This window comes from Pseudophryne corroboree, chromosome 4 (genome assembly GCF_028390025.1).
Source record: "Pseudophryne corroboree isolate aPseCor3 chromosome 4, aPseCor3.hap2, whole genome shotgun sequence".
Taxonomy (NCBI): Eukaryota; Metazoa; Chordata; class Amphibia; order Anura; family Myobatrachidae; genus Pseudophryne; species Pseudophryne corroboree.
Window position 1 is genome coordinate 556,934,213 of NC_086447.1, and position 22,519 is coordinate 556,956,731.

The 22,519-nt window shown below is 46.1% G+C and overlaps 1 protein-coding gene across 1 annotated transcript in view; it reads left to right on the forward strand.

Annotated features, from left to right (window-relative positions):
• The window catches only part of LOC134909951 (uncharacterized), a 145,928-nt gene that overhangs the window by 78,668 nt on the left and 44,741 nt on the right, over positions 1-22,519 (forward strand). Inside the window, exons 7-12 of the mRNA XM_063917407.1 lie at positions 4,273-4,398; positions 5,538-5,583; positions 8,105-8,238; positions 8,863-8,991; positions 16,340-16,454; positions 20,284-20,418. Coding sequence (XP_063773477.1) covers positions 4,273-4,398; positions 5,538-5,583; positions 8,105-8,238; positions 8,863-8,991; positions 16,340-16,454; positions 20,284-20,418 — 685 coding nt within the window. The remainder of the gene's footprint in view (positions 1-4,272; positions 4,399-5,537; positions 5,584-8,104; positions 8,239-8,862; positions 8,992-16,339; positions 16,455-20,283; positions 20,419-22,519) is intronic.

The window sequence follows — 22,519 nt, forward strand, 5'->3', positions numbered from 1 at the left end:
CAGGCTGATCCAACTTTGATGTAATGTCCTTAAAACAAGTCAAAATGAGGCTCAGTAGTGTGTGTGGCCTCCATGTGCCTGTATGACCTCCCTACAACGCCTGGGCATGCTCCTGATGAGGTGGCGGATGGTCTCCTGAGGGATCTCCTCCCAGACCTGGACTAAAGCATCCGCCAACTCCTGGACAGTCTGTGGTACAACGTGGCATTGGTGGATGGAGCGAGACATGATGTCCCAGATGTGCTCAATTAGATTCAGGTCTGGGGAATGGGCGGGCCAGTCCATAGCATCAATGCCTTCGTCTTGCAGGAACTGCTGACACTCCAGCCACATGAGGTCTAGCATTGTCTTGCATTAGGAGGAACCCAGGGCCAACCGCAGCAGCATATGGTCTCACAAGGGGTCTGAGGATCTCATCTTGGTACCTAATGGCAGTCAGGCTACCTCTGGCGAGCACATGGAGGGCTGTGCGGCCCCCCAAAGAAATGCCACGCCACACCATTACTGACCCACTGCCAAACCGGTCATGCTGGAGGATGTTGCAGGCAGCAGAACGTTCTCCTTGGCGTCTCCAGACTCTGTCACGTCTGTCACATGTGCTCAGTGAGAACCTGCTTTCATCTGTGAAGAGCACAGGGTGCCAGTGGCGAATTTGCCAATCTTGGTGTTCTCTGGCAAATGCCAAACGTCCTGCACGGTGTTGGGCTGTAAGCACAACCCCCACCTGTGGACGTCGGGCCCTCATACCACCCTCATGGAGTCTGTTTCTGATTGTTTGAGTAGACACATGCACATTTGTGGCTTGCTGGAGGTCATTTTGCAGGGCTCTGGCAGTGCTCCTCCTGTTCCTCCTTGCACAAAGGCGGAGGTAGCGGTCCTGCTGCTGGGTTGTTGCCCTCCTCCACATCTCCTTATGTACTGGCCTGTCTCCTGGTAGCGCCTCCATGCTCTGGACACTACGCTGACAGACACAGCAAACCTTCTTGCCACAGCTCGCATTGATGGGCCATCCTGGATGAGCTGCACTACCTGAGCCACTTGTCTGGGTTGTAGACTCTGTCTCATGCTACCACTAGAGTGAAAGCACCTCCAGCTTTCAAAAGTGACCAAAACATCAGCCAGAAAGGATAGGAGCTGAGAAGTGGTCTGTGGTCACCACTTGCAGAACAACTCCTTTATTGGGGGTGTCTTGCTAATTGCCTATAATTCCCACCTGTTGTCTATTCCATTTGCACAACAGCATGTGAAATTGATTGTCAATCAGTGTTGCTTCCTAAGCGGACAGTTTGATTTCACAGAAGTGTGATTGACTTGGAGTTACATTGTGTTGTTTAAGTGTTCCCTTTATTTTTTTGAGCAGTGTATATATATCTCTGTCTCAGGTGACACCTTCTGCCATCCATACACAGGCAAAAAAAATGAAAGTTCTTTATAATGATCCTTGTAATATGTACAAACCCACATAGATGTGCACCCCCCCAAAAAAATTTTTTAGAAAAAAAAATAAAAATAATTTTAATTGCTTCTACTTACAAGTATCCTGTTTGACACACATTCCTTTCATCACCTGCATATTTTGTTTGTATCATAACAAATCAACAAACAGGTTCAGTTTCCCTTGGAACAATTTTGTAACCTTTATGTTGCTTGAGGAGAATTGTGGATTTATCTGAATTCAATATATAAATGTTAGCACCTAGTATAGTACCTAATTCAAATACACAGCAGTGATACTTTTTTGGTAGCTTGCATGCTGCAGCAAACTGGTTTCAGAGAATGAAAACGTCTCTTCACTACCGTTTTTTAAAGGATAAAATGGCTCAATAAGCTAATAGCCATGTTCACTATTCATATTGTAGTCACTAATTTAAATCTCCTGTATTGATATCTTGTATGACAAAACATATTGGATTAAGGGAGGGCATAAAAAGGCTGCAGTGTATGTTGATATTCATATTATGGAGATATGATAGATAAAATGTTGACATGTCGGCCAGTGGTGACTTACTTGCTCCCAGCGTCGTCTTCTGGGTTATGTTAACTGTCAATTCTGGTGGAGTCATCTGACAGAGCAGCATTCTGGAAAGTACGCTTGCCTTATCCCTCCCATCTGGCAGCCTAAACCATATGTTGACATTCTCAGAATGTATGATCTCACATGTCAACATTGTGAACATGGGAATGCCGACTTATTACCTGTTGATATAACTGTCGACATTATGGTGTCAGGATTGTTATTGACCTAATAAAAAATCCCATTCTTCTCCGTAAATAAGATGATTGGCTGAGCTTGTAGCAAAGGGCCTGATTTAGATTTGGATGAAGTGAGCATCATTGCATCTTACTTGTAAACCGCAGTGGTGCTCAGATATGTTAATGCAGCGGGCGGCATCTGGTATAAGTAGACTCCTCCTTCATGCAAGTGTGATCCAGTGATAGTGAAGTCCATTACTTAAAATCCCCTGTGTTTATGCTTTTTTTCTATTTCTGTTTTTTACAGCATATTACTTTTTTTTTTTCCTTCCCATAAAAGCATCTTCACTTTCTTAGAAGATAAATGGGCAGAGTGGATAGTGATAATGTTTCTTAGTGATGATTTAGACATAGTTTAAATCCCCTTCATTAATCTTTTTTTTTTTTTTGGGGGGGGGGGGGGGAGTTTTTGGATGTGAGAATGAGAAAACTGCCTTTAGTTACTTAAAGGATAAGATGTGTATAGATACACACAAAGTTTTTCTTTGCGCAGACTTATTGTACATTTCTCAACATTTGAAAATAACCAATTAATCCCCACTCATGAGCCATCCAGTTCCACCAAACCAAGGGGTAAACATGATAGGTTATAGATTGCCGGAGGTGTGGGACTTCTGGCGAAAATGCCCATATTTTTAAAGTGACAATTATTTACAAGGCAAAACTAACCTGGTTTTGCCTAGTAAATGATTGTCACTTTAAAAAAATGGGCATTCTTGCCAGAAGTCCCACACCACCGGCAACCCACACTCGATTATATTTACCTCTAAGTATGTGTATTATGGACCTAATTCAGCATGGAACGCTGCTGCGTGACAACACATGCAGCCGCTGCGACCCGAAAACTGGCGGTTAGCCGCCTGCCCTCGCAGCTATGCTGTGTAGGCAGAGGGCTACCCTAAACATGTGAAAGCATCGCCGCGTGCGATGCTTTCACATATGTGCTGGATGCTTTTGCATATGTGCTGGATGCGATATGCGGGGTGGACTTGCGCTTTGCTGGGTATCCCTGCACATGTCAGAGTAATGGAAAAATCGCACATCTACGATCCATGCTGAATTAGACCCTATGCCGCAGCCTTTTCCGGGTCTACAAGTCGAGACAAACCCCTCAAATTAGGGACAGTTTTAGAGTATGCTATTTAGACTTGCTACAGGAGTAAAAATATTAATATGCAAGAGGCAAAAAACGAATATTTTATTATACAATTGTAAGAGAAGCTGTATTTTGAAAGGGCTATAATCAACAAAGCACCATCAGTTTAGTACTGTGTTTAAGGCATCTCGGCAGTCAGAATGCCGACAACTGAATCCAGACGCTGCTCGGAGCACCAGCATCCTGACATGAATCGAAATGCCGGCGATGGGATTCCAAACGCCGGAATCCCGATTGAGGTCTGCTGCGACCCGTCAGTGGTAAAGGTGGCTGAGAGGTTAGGTTTATACTGCGGGGAAGGGGGGTGGGGGGGGGGGGGGTGTAAGGCTGCAAGGGTATGTATCCCGTGTTTAATACCACATGATGACCATGATGCAGTACAACCAAAAATAACACCAGGAACTCTGTATTTAGAATTGTAATGCTACAGATTGTCTCCAAATCAGTGGTAGCTAGGCTACATAATCTAACACAGACAATTGTCTCATCATGATTCTATTTATCACAGTGTTACAAATGTTTAATAAAGGAGTTTTGTTTGTGTTTTTATTAATATCTTATTTATACTTTTTTTTTCTTCCTTTTTTTTTAATCTAAAATAATGAGATACATCACTTTGCTTTTATTATAATTCCATGACTGCTGCACTGTACATTGTTTTTATTTTTACAGTATGCTACAGTATGTTATATATACCAGACGTTGTTTTACCCAAAACCTGATCAAAATAAAGAAATAGACGATTTTAGGCTTCTAGTATGGTGAAACAGGAATCTGGAAACTGTACAACTCAGCGCAGCATTTGGTATTAGTGTTGTGTAATCGATTTGAGCATGTTCTTATTATCCAATTGTTTTTTGCAGTATTACAGCTGTGCCTCATTGGGAAACATTGCTGCCAACCCAGAGCACCATAAAGCCATGCTAGCCATTGGTGACAAATTCCTTCTTCGGATGCTGTTCTCTCTGATGTCTTCCTCTGTGCAAAAGGTCTAGTAATTCTCAAACCACTACCATATATTACCATATTATTGGTTATGTTATATACAGAGTAGCAGTATGATAGCCACATATAGCAAATGGTCTTATGCTGGAAGCCATTATTGCACTCCACTAATCTGCATAGGATGATACATACAGGGGAGTTGGAACCAGAGGTACAAGGGGGCAGGGATTGTCTATGTAACAATTGTATACAGTACTTATAACTGTTGATAAGAATTAAGAGGAAGGCAAATTCTTTATCCATTAATGAACTTGAAATTAAAAATGTATTTTATGTAGTGCCAGCACGTTCTGCAGCACTGTACAGTCAGGTAAAACATGTGATTACAAATCCTGTAACTATTAGGCAGAAGGTGAGAGAGCCTTGTTCACTACAGTTTACAATCAAAAAGAGATTAGGGAAATGAAACATTGTACAAGTCTTTGTTTTGTACAGTAGATCACAAATCTATAATCGGAAAGATGGACAGGTGGAAGTGTTCATTAATGCAGTACAACAATGAACCAATCACCTCTCTTATATTCTGTGCAAGCACGTAACGTGTTCTGAATAACAGCTATTTCTGTATGAAACAACATAGTGTGACCGCTGTAGATTAGTAAAAACCTTGTGTAGGTGATAGCATAAGGTGTTACATGCTAAGTGAAAGCAATAGAATACGTAACTACACTATTTAGTAAAAACCATACACCACTGAGAAACAATGTGCTTATCAGGCACCCTTAAAAGATTGAAGGCTAGTCTGATTTGGGGAGAAGCTGCATTCCATGGCATTTACGTTCGTGATACTGACAGTTGGGATTCCAGTGTCTGTATTCCAATTGAGTTCCGTCAGAGTTCCAGCGCCAGTATTTTTCTATGTGTCGGGATTCTGGCGTTGGTATTTCCAGCACCTGCATCCCGTTCTGATCACCACATAACAGTTTATTAGCACATAAAATTTCAGACATTTAGGCAGTAAAATGTAAATGCATGTAGAAATCACATGATGTTCTAATTCTGATAAAAGTAAGCATGTTATTCACATGAAGGAAAGGTGTCCTTCTGTGTGTCCATGTGTAGAAAGACTGTTAGTCAGGAGAAACCTGTTCTCACGGATTACCTATTTTTATTTATTTAACAGGTGTCAAGTCAGGCCTGTCTCTGTTTGAATAACCTAGCGTCAAGTGGTAAGGGATTTTACTTTCTTATATTTAACTACAAAGGTATATGGGACGGGGAAGAAAGATGTAGAATCTTGCTAAATAATTCCACAGATACTTACAAAAGTCAAAATTGTAATATGCTGCTTCCACAAACGATTAGACCCCACACATTAATGTGTGGCAGCATCATATTTTGCTGCAATAACCGCTTTAAGCCTTTGAGTTTCCAACCATACACATTTATTTGTGATGATTGTCAGCCTCTCAGTAACTTCCTCATATCTCCTTTTTGTTTGAAGACCGAGTTTTGATTGCCTATTTCTTATGTGTTAAATATGGCCATATAAACACCACTATTATGTTTGTGGGTGAAGTACTGTATATTTTAAGCTGTAGAATGGAGGGGATCTGGTCAGGATCCCAGCTGTCAGAATACAAACACAGGAATCCCGACACTATTCGGAATGTCGACACCGGCATCCCAAATAGGTTCACCATCCCAGCGTCTGAATCCTGACAGCCAGGATGCCAAACGACAAGCCAGCGGAATAGGAAAGACGCGGTGGGGGTTGGGGAGGGTTAGGCTGCGGGGAGGAGGGGTAAGTTTAGGCACTACCGCTGAGGTTTAGGGTTAGGCTGCGGGAAGGGGGGTTAGGCTTAGGGGTCCAGGAGGGGGTTAGGTAAGTATACTTACCTTTCCCTGTCGTGATTACGATCATCGGGATGCCACGGTCTGTATTCTGACCGCTGGCAAATCAAACCCAACCCAACTGGCAATGGGTGTGGATCAGTTTTAAGAAAAAAGGGGAGAAAATAAGATACAGAGAGCACAGGAGTGCAGTGTCCCATAGTTGTCCAAAGAACCTAATTTTATTCATCTGACACTAGTATGACACTGATGTGCCATCATACATCATTACTGCAGTCTCGTCCAGTATCCCTTTTCTGCGTGCCAGGTCCTATGAGATTCTGAAAGCATCATGGCGCCTTTTTTGCCAAAATTGCATCTTATTCACAATGTGTTGGACTAGAACACACTAGGAGACCATGGTGATTAATATGACATGCCACACTTGTATATGACACAAATCCTGTACTGCACATGGCTGGTCCTGGGTGGCTTCCCACTGATTCCTGGCCAGAGTTTGGGGGTGCAGTTTGCATGGCTCCCCTCCTTTTTTTTTTTTTAAGTTTTGGACGGAACTGCAGCTCCAGCTTCATAACTGCCGTTGGTACTAACCACTGCATACTGGGAACACACATCTCAAGACCTGCCATTTTGGAAAGGCTCTGACCCAATCGTTTAACCATCACAATTTGGCCCTTGTCAAAGTTGCTCAGAATCTTGCGTCCTTATATTTGCCCATTTTTATTGCTTCCAACACATCAGCGTCAAGAACTGACTGTTGACTTGCTGTCTAATTGTAATTGTAATGGTATAATGTTAGTCACTTCACCTCTCAGTGGTTTTAATGATTTGGCTGATGGGTATGTGCGTATATGTATGTGTGCATATATATACAATGTAGACTTCCAGTAAACAGACACACTCTTATTAATAGTACAGTGTCCTGCCCTTCAAGGAGTAGAACCCCAAACATGTAGCAGTAGTAAAGCGGCACTCAGTCTTGTAATGAAGTGAAAAAACTTCTTCCAACGTCTGGAGACATAGGGCCTCATTCAGACCCGTTTGCACGCTGCATTGTCTCACAGCCATGCGAACGGGTCTGAACTGCGCATGCATGTGACCCGCAATGTGCAGACGCGTCGCTGGCCGGCGACGGCGGTCACCGGAGAGCGACGGCTTCTACGCTGAAAGCGATCGCAGGGGCGATCGCAAGAAGATTGACAGGCAGAAGGCGTTCCTGGGCAGCAACTCACCGTTTTATGTGAGTGTCTTAAAAAACGCAGGCGTGCCCAGCCGTTGCAGAGGAGAGTTCCTGACGTCAGCTGCTTCCTGGATCATCGCAGCGGGTGAGTAAGTTCTGGGCTGTGCAGAAACTGCACTCACTTTTGTTTGTGCAGCTCACTGCAAAGCCCATCGCACCCCTGCAAAGCCCTTACCCCCTCCCCCTGTAGGCGGCGATTACCTGGTCGCAGCAGTGCAAAAAATAGCCTGCGCGCGACCAGGTCTGAATTAGGCCCTTAACGCGTCGCCTGAGGATGGGTATGGGAATAAAGTTTTTCACTTCATGACAAGACTGAGTGCTGCCATCCTGTTGATATATCTATATCGTCAACAAAATTTGTATATACAGAGTGTGCCGACGGAAAAGACCTGTAAATCCACTTCTACCACATGATGCCACATATCTACTTCTTATCAACTTTAAATAAGGTATAACATGTAGTTCTTTCACACTTGGAACATTAGCCTGTTTGGTAGGTAATTAGGATATTAAAACAAACAGTCTGCTGTCTCAGCCATTTACAGTGTTACATATATTCCTTCTAAGTATCCTTTTTTATGTATTCTAGTGAAGCAATATTCCATATAAGCTGTGGGTTTTAAGTGATTAATGAATGTTTTATACTTCGTTTTAAGGGGAAGTCCGGGCTCACCTATTCTCCATGGACATCATGCCTTTAGTCCTGTCATTGCTGAATTCTAGCAGTAAAGATGTCCGGCAAGCCTCCATTACGCTTCTCTGCACGATGTCCCACCCTCCTGGAAACATGGTAACTATTCCAGTGGTACTGTGCTATAGTTATATAGTCTACACTTATATATGCATTGAGCACAGTACAACTCCTCTGTGGTTGATAATTAGGATGTCAGGAGTCTTTTTTTATTGTTTCCTTTAATAACCCAAAACCAAATTCTAGTACATGCAGTCTCCATTGAAGTCACTTTTATTAAATGAATAGTTTAAAGTGTTCATAATCATGGGGTCTTTGTACATGAAAGATCATTTTGCCAGGAGAAACCACAATCTATGTAAAAAGATTATGCTGACCTGTTTGATTGCAGCTCTATTTCCAATTGAAGGCTGTTTCAGCTTTTATCTTCCTGCAAGCATATAATCTATTTTAATCTGTTTGATAAACTATATTGCTTTAGACCAGGCATTCCCAACCATGGTCCTCAAGGCACACCAACAGTGCAGGTTTTAGTGATATCCAGGCTTCAGCACAATGGTTAAATCAAAATCACTGAGCTACTAATTAAGTCACCTGTGTTAAAGCCTGGATATCACTAAAACCAGGACTGTTAGTGTGCCTTGAGGACCGAGGTTGGGAAACACTGCTTTAGACAGTGCCGTCAGAACACATCTATACCTTTTATTTATCTGTTTCTCCCAGGATGCACTGCTGTGTGAAGAAATGCTTCAACATTTAGCTGTATTGATGCAGACAGAGAGGACGAACCCTGTGGTTGTGATCCATGCAGCTTGCGCTATTCAGAACCTCAGCCAAGCAGAAAACATAGAGGTACTGTACGTTTTCTCTGAGCAAACCACTTCAACATATAATTGTTGTGAACAAAATAACAGAGGTCACTTGTAATGCACTCCTAAATTAAATTGAAGGGGTGCTCTTGACCTAATATATTGGTAACATACTCAGTGTATTTGAAGTGTTCCCATATAACTTGACATGAGCTTGTTAAAAAAAATAAGTATTTTGAATTTGCAGTTGTTTATACCATAATGTATACAATTTGTGACTAAAAATGTACAGAATATTTTATTGAAAACCATTTCACACACAGAACGAACTTGTATTGAAGAGTAGGGATCACATTGTATTGTCTTTGTATAAACAACCCAATGTGTATATCACAGAATTGGTCCACTGTGCCAATAACGTATCGGTTAGCTGATAGCTGTACTAGTGACTTGACCAAAGATGGAATGATAATATGATCAGTCGTGATATAGGAAACCAAATTATGGGATACTCAACCTGTATTGAGTTTATTTCTTAAAATATGTGAACGTCAGGGAAATGTAGCATATCATTTTCTTAGCCATTGCATATATGCACACCAGTCACATTTACCAATGCATACTTGTTTTCAGCACTCTGGGCCTAAGTCAGATTTGTACACAAACCCACTGGTTTACATACAAATCTGATGGTGTATTGCGATATCGTTCACAGACCCTTGTCAGCTGTAGCATGATTGACATGCTGCGGCGTCTGGGGGGCAGAGCCAGGATGGCATCTGGCGCTGTTTTGCCCCTATTTTAAAAGTGGGACAGATCCGGGATCTGCGTTGCAGCAAATGCATGCAGGAGGCGTCTATCTCTTATAGAAGTCTCCTGCTGCTTTTGAATTACAACTCCATCCAAGCATGAATTAGGCCCTATGTGCCCATGCCTATATTTTCTTCCAACTCATGCTCAGACTTTTCAATTGATGAATCTTTTTTTGTATTTTGGTTATTCTGCTATTTAACCTGGAAATACCAAGGTTCGTTCTTGTTTAGTTTATGACTACACAGTCTTCGCAGATATAAACATGAACTGTGGGGCTAATTCAGTATGGATCACTTGTGCGACCCGCTGCGCAGTTTCCAGATTAACGGGGAAACTGCGCAGGCCACGTTCTGTGCATGTGCAGAGCAGATCCTGCGTCTGGCTCGCATTTCTCTGACGTCCTAGTGGATGCTGGGGATTCCGTCAGGACCATGGGGAATAGCGGCTCCGCAGGAGACAGGGCACAAAAGTAAAAGCTTTAGGATCAGGTGGTGTGCACTGGCTCCTCCCCCTATGACCCTCCTCCAAGCCTCAGTTAGATTTTTGTGCCCGGCCGAGAAGGGTGCAATCTAGGTGGCTCTCCTAAAGAGCTGCTTAGAGTAAAAGTTTTGTTAGGTTTTTTTATTTTCAGTGAGTCCTGCTGGCAACAGGCTCACTGCATCGAGGGACTTAGGGGAGAGAAGTGAACTCACCTGCGTGCAGGATGGATTGGCTTCTTAGGCTACTGGACACCATTAGCTCCAGAGGGAGTCGAAACACAGGTCTCACCCTGGGGTTCGTCCCGGAGCCGCGCCGCCGACCCCCTTGCAGATGCCGAAAAGTGAAGAGGTCCAGAAACCGGCGGCAGAAGACTTTTCAGTCTACATAAGGTAGCGCACAGCACTGCAGCTGTGCGCCATTGTTGTCAGCACACTTCATAGCAGCGGTCACTGAGGGTGCAGGGCGCTGGGGGGGGCGCCCTGGGCAGCAATGATAGTACCTTATTCTGGCTAAAAATACATCACATATAGCCCCTGGGGGCTATATGGATGTATTTAACCCCTGCCAGGTCTCAGAAAAACGGGAGAAGAAGCCCGCCGAAAAGGGGGCGGGGCCTATTCTCCTCAGCACACAGCGCCATTTTCCCTCACAGAAATGCTGGTGGGAAGGCTCCCAGGCTCTCCCCTGCACTGCACTACAGAAACAGGGTTAAAACAGAGAGGGGGGGCACTTATTTGGCGATATGACTATATATATTAAAATGCTATAAGGGAAAAACACTTATATAAAGGTTGTCCCTGTATAATTATAGCGTTTTTGGTGTGTGCTGGCAAACTCTCCCTCTGTCTCCCCAAAGGGCTAGTGGGGTCCTGTCCTCTATCAGAGCATTCCCTGTGTGTGTGCTGTGTGTCGGTACGTGTGTGTCGACATGTATGAGGACGATGTTGGTGAGGAGGCGGAGCAATTGCCTGTAATGGTGATGTCACTCTCTAGGGAGTCGACACCGGAATGGATGGCTTATTTAAGGAATTACGTGATAATGTCAACACGCTGCAAGGTCGGTTGACGACATGAGACGGCCGGCAAACCAATTAGTACCTGTCCAGGCGTCTCAAACACCGTCAGGGGCGTTAAAACGTCCTTTTACCTCAGTCGGTCGACACAGACACAGACACGGACACTGACTCCAGTGTCGACGGTGAAGAAACAAACGTATTTTCCTTTAGGGCCACACGTTACTTGTTAAGGGCAATGAAGGAGGTGTTACATATTTCTGATACTACAAGTACCACAAAAAAGGGTATTATGTGGAGTGTGAAAAAACTACCTGTAGTTTTTCCTGAATCAGATAAATTAAATGAAGTGTGTGATGATGCATGGGTTTCCCCCGATAGAAAATTATTGGCGGTATACCCTTTCCCGCCAGAAGTTAGGGCGCGTTGGGAAACACCCCTTAGGGTGGATAAGGCGCTCACACGCTTATCAAAACAAGTGGCGGTACCGTCTCCAGATAGGGCCGCCCTCAAGGAGCCAGCTGATAGGAGGCTGAAAAATATCCTAAAAAGTATATACACACATACTGGTGTTATACTGCGACCAGCGATCGCCTCAGCCTGGATGTGCAGCGCTGGGGTGGCTTGGTCGGATTCCCTGACTGAAAATATTGATACCCTTGACAGGGACAGTATTTTATTGACTATAGAGCATTTAAAGGATGCATTTCTATATATGCGAGATGCACAGAGGGATATTTGCACTCTGGCATCAAGAGTAAGTGCGATGTCCATATCTGCCAGAAGTTGTTTATGGACACGACAGTGGTCAGGTGATGCAGATTCCAAACGGCACATGGAAGTATTGCCGTATAAAGGAGAAAAAGACAACGTCTTTTCAGCCTCAGTCCTTTCGTCCCCATAAGGGCAAGCGGGCAAAAGGCCAGTCATATCTGCCATGGGATAGAGGAAAGGGAAGAAGACTGCAGCAGGCAGCCCATTCCCAGAAACAGAAGCCCTCCACCGCTTCTGCCAAGTCCTCAGCATGACGCTGGGGCCGTACAAGCGGACTCAGGTGCGGTGGGGGGGGTCGTCTCAAGAGTTTCAGCACGCAGTGGGCTCACTCGCAAGTGGACCCCTGGATCCTACAAGTAGTATCCCAGGGGTACAGATTGGAAATTCGAGACGTCTCCCCCTCGCAGGTTCCTGAAGTCTGCTTTACCAACGTCTCCCTCCGACAGGGAGGCAGTAGTGGAAACAATTCACAAGCTGTATTCCCAGCAGGTGATAATCAAAGTACCCCTCCTACAACAAGGAAAGGGGTATTATTCCACACTATATTGTGGTACTGAAGCCAGACGGCTCGGTGAGACCTATTCTAAATCTGAAATAGTTGAACACTTACATACAAAGGTTCAAATCAAGATGGAGTCACTCAGAGCAGTGATAGCGAACCAGGAAGAAGGGGACTATATGGTGTCCCGGGACATCAGGGATGCTTACCTCCATGTTCCAATTTGCCCTTCTCACCAAGGGTACCTCAGGTTCGTGGTACAGAACTGTCACTATCAGTTTCAGACGCTGCCGGTTGGATTGTCCACGGCACCCCGGGTCCTTACCAAGGTAATGGCCGAAATGATGATTCTTCTTCAAAGAAAATGGACGATCTCCTGATAGGGGCAAGGTCCAGAGAACAGTTGGAGGTCGGAGTAGCACTATCTCAAGTAGTTCTACGACAGCACGGGTGGATTCTAAATATTCCAAAACCGCAGCTGTTTCCGACGACACGTCTGCTGTTCCTAGGGATGATTCTGGACACAGTCCAGAAAAAGGTGTTTCTCCCGGAGAAGAAAGCCAGGGAGTTATCCGAGCTAGTCAGGAACCTCCTAAAACCAGGAAAAGTGTCAGTGCATCATTGCACAAGGGTCCTGGGAAAAATGGTGGCTTCTTACGAAGCGATTCCATTCGGTAGATTTCACGCAAGAACTTTTCAGTGGGATCTGCTGGAAAAATGGTCCGGATCGCATCTTCAGATGCATCAGCGGATAACCCTGTCTCCAAGGACAAGGGTGTTTCTTCTGCGGTGGCTGCAGAGTGCTCATCTACTAAAGGGCCGCAGATTCGGCATTCAGGACTGGGTCCTGGTGACCACGGATGCCAGCCTGAGAGGCTGGGGAGCAGTCACACAGGAAAAAAATTTCCAGGGAGTGTGATCAAGTCTGGAGACTTCTCTCCATATAAATATACTGGAGCTAAGGGCAATTTACAATGTTCTAAGCTTAGCAAGACCTCTGCTTCAAGGTCAGCCGGTATTGATCCAGTGGGACAACATCACGGCAGTCGCCCACGTAAACAGACAGGGCGGCACAAGAAGCAGGAGGGCAATGGCAGAAACTGCAAGGATTCTTCGCTGGGCGAAAAATCATGTGATAGCACTGTCAGCAGTGTTCATTCCGGGAGTGGACAACTGGGAAGCAGACTTCCTCAGCAGGCACGACCTCCACCCGGGAGAGTGGGGACTTCATCGGGAAGTATTCCACATGATTGTGAACCGTTGGGAAAGACCAAAGGTGGACATGATGGCGTCCCGCCTGAACAAAAAACTGGACAGGTATTGCGCCAGGTCAAGAGACCCTCAAGCAATATCTGTGGACGTTCTGGTAACACCGTGGGTGTACCAGTCGGTGTATGTGTTCCCTCCTCTGCTTCTCATAACCAAGGTACTGAGAATTATAAGACGTAGAGGAGTAAGAACTATACTCGTGGCTCCGGATTGGCCAAGAAGGACGTGGCACCCGGAACTTCAAGAAATGCTCACAGAGGACTCATGGCCTCTGCCGCTAAGAAGGGACTTGCTTCAGCAAGTACCAGGTCTGTTCCAAGACTTACCGCGGCTGCGTTTGACGGCATGGCGGTGGAACGCCAGATCCTAAGGGAAAAAGGCATTCCGGAAGAGGTCATTCCTACCCTGGTCAAAGCCAGGAAGGAGGTGACCGCAAAACATTATCACCACATGTGGCGAAAATATGTTGCGTGGTGTGAGGCCAGGAAGGCCCCACGAAGAAATTTCAACTCGGTCGATTCCTGCATTTCCTGCAAACAGGAGTGTCTATGGGCCTAAAATTGGGGTCCATTAAGGTTCAAATTTCGGCCCTGTCAATTTTCTTCCAGAAAGAATTGGCTTCAGTTCCTGAAGTCCAGAAGTTTGTCAAGGGAGTATTGCATATACAACCCCCTTTTTGTGCCTCCAGTGGCACTGTGGGATCTCAACGTAGTTCTGGGATTCCTCAAATCACATTTTAAACCGCTCAAATCTGTGGATTTGAAATATCTCACATGAAAAGTGACCATGCTGTTGGCCCTGGCCTCGGCCAGGCGAGTGTCAGAATTGGCGGCTTTGTCTCACAAAAGCCATATCTGATTGTCCATTCGGACAGGGCAGAGCTGCGGACTCGTCCCCAGTTTCTTCCTAAGGTGGTGTCAGCGTTTCACCTGAACCAGCTTATTGTGGTACCTGCGGCTACTAGGGACTTGGAGGACTCCAAGTTGCTAGATGTTGTCAGGGCCCTGAAAATATAGGTTTCCAGGACGGCTGGAGTCAGGAAAACTGACTCGCTGTTATCCTGTATGCACCCAACAAACTGGGTGCTCTTGCTTCTAAGCAGACAATTGCTCGTTGGATTTGTAGCACATTTCAACTTGCACATTCTGTGGCAGGCCTGCCACAGCCTAAATCTGTCAAGGCCCATTCCACAAGGAAGGTGGGCTCATCCTGGGCGGCTGCCCGAGGGGTCTCGGCATTACAACTCTGCCGAGCAGCTACGTGGTCGGGGGAGAACACGTTTGTAAAATTCTACAAATTTGATACCCTGGCTAAAGAGGACCTGGAGTTCTCTCATTCGGTGCTGCAGAGTCATCCGCACTCTCACGCCCGTTTGGGAGCTTTGGTATAATCCCCATGGTCCTGACGGAGTCCCCAGCATCCACTAGGACGTCAGAGAAAATAAGATTTTACTTACCGATAAATCTATTTCTCGTAGTCCGTAGTGGATGCTGGGCGCCCATCCCAAGTGCGGATTGTCTGCAATACTTGTACATAGTTATTGTTACAAAAATCGGGTTATTATTGTTGTGAGCCATCTTTTCAGAGGCTCCGCTGTTATCATGCTGTTAACTGGGTTCAGATCACAGGTTGTACAGTGTGATTGGTGTGGCTGGTATGAGTCTTACCCGGGATTCAAAATCCTTCCTTATTGTGTACGCTCGTCCGGGCACAGTATCCTAACTGAGGCTTGGAGGAGGGTCATAGGGGGAGGAGCCAGTGCACACCACCTGATCCTAAAGCTTTTACTTTTGTGCCCTGTCTCCTGCGGAGCCGCTATTCCCCATGGTCCTGACGGAGTCCCCAGCATCCACTACGGACTACGAGAAATAGATTTATCGGTAAGTAAAATCTTATTTTTTCCATTAGCCTCTGTCTGATTGACTGGCAGAGGCATTCGGGAGGCGGGGCAGAAATGGCTGGCGTTTCCGGAAATGGGGTCATGTCTCCCCCCCCCCGCCCCATTATTCATGAGTGGCGAGGTCAAGGTCTGCGCCTTGGACAAAGATTTCTTGACCTTGCAAGTCTCGTTGCGATGGCAAGCCTGAGTAAGCTGCTGGTTGCGATGTTGATCCCAGGCTGCACCGCTAAGCTCGCAAATGCAGCCCAGTGTTTAACACCTTCTGCTTTTGCAGTACTGTGGATCGCATTTTGAAAGCTGTCTGCGAGCAGCCTCACAAATGCGATCCATGCTGAATTAGGGCCTGTGTGTAAACAAATCAGCATAAATAAAACAATGGCGCTCTGCCTGCAGTGGCCTGAATACCATAAAGTAAATTATTTTTAATTAGTTATATTGTCTTTACATTGGATCATCTGCTTTAGATCAGACTGACTTGGATCTATTTTGCTTTGTTTAAAAATACGTAGCATAACACCAGCATCCGTCAAATCTACATACTCTACTGGCTGCATCAATGCTAAGGAGTACATTGTATAACGCATGTTGCCCGCTGTGATTCTTTGAAGGATTTTCAGAGCAGTAACTCATCTTATTATGTCAGGTCATTGTGCGCAGTCAGTGCTTTGAAGAATTTCTTCTGGCCCTAATTGACCCGAACAATGAAGAGGAATCTCTGCAGTATGTGGCCTCCTGTCTCGCAGAGCTAGCTAAATATGGTAGGACTTTATTTCTCTTTCAGATTCTTACTTGTTACTTATCTGGGTACATACGTTCTGTAGCAGAATACATGTATAAGTGGATCTGAGGACTCCTGCAGTCAGTGGCGGAACTAGCAAGCAGTGGGCCCAGGTGCGACAAAATGCTTTGCCCCCCCCCCCCCCCCTATCCCATCCAAGTCCACCCCCTCATCCCTTGAGAGGATCTGGTGAGGGGGACCTGCTCAGGGCCAGAGAAATGGATACCTAGCAACAGTGCCGTAACTAGACATTTTAGCACTGTGTGCAAGAAACGGCATCGGAGCCCCACCCCTGCATGCAAAACAGGGGCAGTGCGCGCCGTAGGCGCGCGCCAAAATACATAGTGGCGTGGCTTCGCGGGGAAGGGGTGTGGCCACAAAATAATACCAATTCCTAAAACGGTGCACAGTAGTCTCCATTCTTCAAATTACGCCGCACAGTAGCACCACTACACCAGGTAGAGACCCTTTTACACCTTACAGAGAACAGATTCCGCTTTTTACACATTACGGCAGACAGCGTCCCCTTTTTACACATTACGGCAGACAGCGTCCCCCTTTTTATACATTACGGCAGACAGCGTCCCCCTTGTTACACATAGCGGCAGACAGCGTGCCCTTGTTACACATAGCGGCAGACAGCGTGCCCTTGTTACACATAGCGGCAGACAGCGTGCCCATGTTACACATAGCGGCAGACAGCGTGCCCTTGTTACGCATAGCGGCAGACAGCGTGCCCTTGTTACGCATAGCGGCAGACAGCGTGCCCTTGTTACGCATAGCGGCAGACAGCGTGCCCTTGTTACGCATAGCGGCAGACAGCGTGCCCTTGTTACGCATAGCGGCAGACAGCGTGCCCTTGTTACGCATAGCGGCAGACAGCGTGCCCTTGTTACGCATAGCGGCAGACAGCGTGCCCTTGTTACGCATAGCGGCATACAGCGTGCACTTTTTACACATAACGGCAGACAGCGTGCCCTTGTTAAACATAGCGGCAGACAGCGTACACTTTTTACACATAACGGCAGACAGCGTCCCCCTTTTTACACATTACGGCAGACAGCGTCCCCTTTTTACACATTACGGCAGACAGCGTCCCCTTTTTACACATTACGGCAGACAGCGTACACATAACGGCAGACAACGTACACTTTTTACACATAGCGGCAGACAGCGTGCCCTTGTTACACATAGCGGCAGACAGCGTGCCCTTGTTACACATTACGGCAGACAGCGTGCCCTTGTTACACATTACGGCAGACAGCGTGCCCTTGTTACACATTACGGCAGACAGCGTGCCCTTGTTACACATTACGGCAGACAGCGTGCCCTTGTTACACATTACGGCAGACAGCGTGCCCTTGTTACACATTACGGCAGACAGCGTGCCCTTGTTACACATTACGGCAGACAGCGTGCCCTTGTTACACATTACGGCAGACAGCGTGCCCTTGTTACACATTACGGCAGACAGCGTGCCCTTGTTACACATTACGGCAGACAGCGTGCCCTTGTTACACATTACGGCAGACAGCGTGCCCTTGTTACACATTACGGCAGACAGCGTGCCCTTGTTACACATTACGGCAGACAGCGTGCCCTTGTTACACATTACGGCAGACAGCGTGCCCTTGTTACACATTACGGCAGACAGCGTGCCCTTGTTACACATTACGGCAGACAGCGTGCCCTTGTTACACATTACGGCAGACAGCGTGCCCTTGTTACACATTACGGCAGACAGCGTGCCCTTGTTACACATTACGGCAGACAGCGTGCCCTTGTTACACATTACGGCAGACAGCGTGCCCTTGTTACACATTACGGCAGACAGCGTGCCCTTGTTACACATTACGGCAGACAGCGTGCCCTTGTTACACATTACGGCAGACAGCGTGCCCTTGTTACACATTACGGCAGACAGCGTGCCCTTGTTACACATTACGGCAGACAGCGTGCCCTTGTTACACATTACGGCAGACAGCGTGCCCTTGTTACACATTACGGCAGACAGCGTGCCCTTGTTACACATTACGGCAGACAGCGTGCCCTTGTTACACGTTGCGGCAGGCAGATTCCCCCTTTTTACACATTACGGCAGGCAGATTCTCCCTTTTTACACATTACGGCAGGCAGATTCTCCCTTTTTACACATTACGGCAGGCAGATTCTCCCTTTTTACACATTACGGCAGGCAGATTCCTCATTTTTACACATAGCGGCAGGCAGTCTCAACAAATAAAGAAAGAAAGAGACGGAAAGAAATAAAGAAAGATACAAAAAGAAAGAAAGAAATAAAGAGAAAGAAAGAAAGTAGAATCATACTTACCCTCTCCGCTGGCTCAGGCTCCTCGTGCAGCTTGACGATTCCCGGGCAGTAGACGAGGTGGAGGAGGGAGCCGCAGCAGCGCTGTGTTATTGGTGGAGGCGCTGCTGCTGCTGCCCCCCTGCTTCACTATAGGCTGTTCTCGGAAGACAGCCTATAGTGAAGCAGAGGGGCAGCAGCAGCAGCGCCTCCACCAGTAACAAAGTGCTGCTGCGGCTCCCTCCTCCACCTCCGTCCTCCTCCTTCCCCCGTCCGTGCCGCTGCTCTTCTCCTCTGTGGGCGGCTGTGCGCTGCGGGCAGCGGTTGCCCGCAGCGCACAGCGGCATGTAATGAGTCAGTTTGACTCATTACATGCTTGGGCCCCTGGACAGAGGCGGGCCCCAGTGCCACGCACTGCTTGCCCTGCCGGTAGTTCCGCCTCTGCCTGCAGTTATTTCATGTGCTCGGATCCTACTACTGCGTCATCTGCCAGTGACCATGTTCTTGAAATCACCAGTAAAAATAGTTTTTGAAGTTGTTGGATGTCAGAACTACTGACACTGGCTAATCTAGCAATGAATGGGGTGGCAGAATGCTTAGTGCAATTATAATCTAACTAATGAGCAGATCATATTTCACTGTAGCTAAACCCCACCATAGTGATGCCTCCTTAGGATATTAGTGAGGTGGGAGGCTTATTTATTTTTTTATTTAAAAAAACAATTATGCCTCTGTAACAAACATTGGGGGTAATTCCAAGTTGATCGCAGCAGGACATTTTTTAGCAGTTGGGCAAAACCATGTGCACTGCAGGGGGGGCAGATATAACATTTGCAGAGAGAGTTAGATTTGGGTGGGTTTTTTTGTTTCTGTGCAGGGTAAATACTGGCTGCTTTATTTTTACACTGCAATTTAGATTGCAGATTGAACACACCACACCCAAATCTATCTCTCTCTGCACATGTTATATCTGCCTCCCCTGCAGTGCACATGGTTTTGCCCAACTGCTAACAAAGTTCCTGCTGCGATCAACTCAGAATTACCCCCATCGTTATGTAAATATTTAGCAAAGTGCTGTATTTGTTTACTGTATTTTTGTCATGTAAAACTACAATTCATTATACACACTATAAAGAGGCCAATAGGTAAGTCACCCATTGTAGCCATGATTATTGGACCACATTTTTACTGGGTTAAAAAAAAAACATTTATTGATATAATGTTTAGATAAGACTTTAATGGGATTATACAGTCATACAGATAGTTTGAAATTTATTTAACATTTTTAGTAAGACTCCAAAGAGGCATGGTATATACAGTTCTGTGTATACACCATGGCAGGTAGTAGGCTGGTGAATGGTGATTATTGTGACTGCAAAGATGTATGATCATATGGTTCTGTGTATAAACCGTGGCAGTGTAAAGTAGGCTGGTGCATGGTGATTAATGTGAAGTCAAGCTGGAGGTAGAGTGCCCTTGTCTTAATACAGTCTTTAATTTGCAGACTTCACACGGGAGCAGATGGTCAAGAGGAAGGATAAAGATGTGATCAGGTGCTTGGTGAGACTGGCGGGGCACTTGGAGCACAAAGAACTTTCCTTTCAAGCAGCTACGGTCATCAGACATCTATCATATTCTGGTAATTGAGGAGAATACCTTTAATCATATCCACCATAAAAAATAATTTCTCTTATGTCCTAGAGGATACTGGTGTCCACATTAGTACCATGGGGTACCCATGGGGTATAGACAGGTTCACTAGGAGTCTTGGGCACTTTAAGAAATCCATAGTGTACACTGGCTCCTCTCTCTATGCCCCTCCTACCAGACTCCATTTTGAAAATGTGCCCGGAGGAGCCGGTCACGCTTAGGGAAGCTCCTGAAAAGTTTTCTACATTTATTTTTTCTGTTTGTTATTTTCAGACAGTGCTGTATGGCAACAGCCTGTCTTCTTCGTGGGACTTGGGGGGATGGGGAATGGCCCAACCCCCTCCAGGGTTAATGGTCCCGTTCCCCGCTGACAGGACACTGAGCTCCTGAGGGTCCTATTCACAAGCCCACGGTCCCGCAGCACGCCGCCACTCCTAACAGAGCCAGAAGTAAGAAGAGTGGTGAGTAGGTAGCCGGTGTCCCGGTTAGCGGGTCACCGGCTGAAATGGCAGCATAAGGGTGTGGAGCGCTGCGCTGACAGGCAGGCTGCGCTCCAGGGCTCAGGATGAAATGCTGTGTGCGTGTGTTGCGCTTAGCCACTACTTACATTATCCACACTGGCAAACTAGCTTACAAGGGTTCTAACCTACTGTTAAGCACCATGCATACCTCAGCCAGTATGAAAAAAAACCGGTAAGACCGCGTTGCCATTACGGGGGCGGGCTTCACTATGAGCGGACCCAGCAGCTCACCAGCACCATTTTCCCACTGCAGCTCTGCACATACAGACCTTGCAGGGAAGCGCAGCTCCTCGACAAGGACTCCAACTTGCCTCAGTGGTACCAGGGGATCATAGCAAAGGGGGGAGCAGTATTAGAATATTGAGCCTTTATTAAGAGGGCTTAGTTTGCGACCCAGCTAACCTTATAATTAGCTATAGGGGCGCTGTGTGCCTGGCTCCATCATACTCTGTCTCTCCCTAGTGGGCTTTGTGTGGGTTAACTGTGCTTTTAACCTATTCATCCTGTATGTGAGTGTGTTCTTTTACATTTTACTATGTCAAAGGAGTGTGTTTCCTGCACAGCAGAGTGTTTTTCTCACTAGGGGGATCCCTACACTGTACCCAGGATAGTACACATTCTCAGGCTAGTGGGTCCGAACCAGTATGGTTGGATTCATTAAAAGGGATGATCTCAAATATTTCACATAAATGATCACAAAATGAGAAGGAGACGCAATAATGAAGACAATCTGTGGATGACCTGATGAATAGAGATTCAGTGGCCATTCCAGCATCTCATACCCCTGCCATTTGCCCACAAAAGCGTACACTGGCCCAAATCATGCAGACTGATACTGATGATGATGATGATGATGTATCAGATGTTGAGGAGGGTGAGGTGGACTCCAGAAGAGGGGATGCAGCTTTGTCACAGGGAATACAGCCCCTTATAGAAGCTATTAGAGATGTCCTGCACATTCCTGACAAAGCGACAGAGGATGAGGAGGAATCTTATTTTAATGTAAAAAAGAAATCCTCTGCTACTTTCCCTGCATTCTAAGGAATTACATTTCTTATTTGAAGAAACTTGGTCTAATTCTGACAAGATGTTTCAGATCCCTAAAAGGTTATTCACATCTTTCCCTTTCCTCAGGACGATAGAAAAAAATTGGAAAACCCACCGACTGTTGACGCATCGGTATCTAGATTATCACGTAAGATACTTTTACCGGTCCCGGGGGCAGCCTCCTTAAAAGATGCAGCAGACCGCAAGATTGATACCACTCTCGAATCTCTGTACACAGCTGCGTGGGTTGCCCAGAGACCCACTATTGCTTGTGCTTGGATCACTAGAGCCATTGCAAAATGGTCAGGTAATCTAATTGAGGGGTTAGATTCCTTAACAAGAGGTGAGATGATTTTACTCCTGCAATATATACAGGGCTCTGCAAATTTTATGGTGGAAGCCATAAAAGAAATTGGATTGCTCAATGCACGCTCCACGGCCATGGCAGTGTCAGGATGCAGGGACATCAGTGGACGGTGGATGCGGATTCCACAAAGGGTGTGGAAAGCCTACCTTTCACAG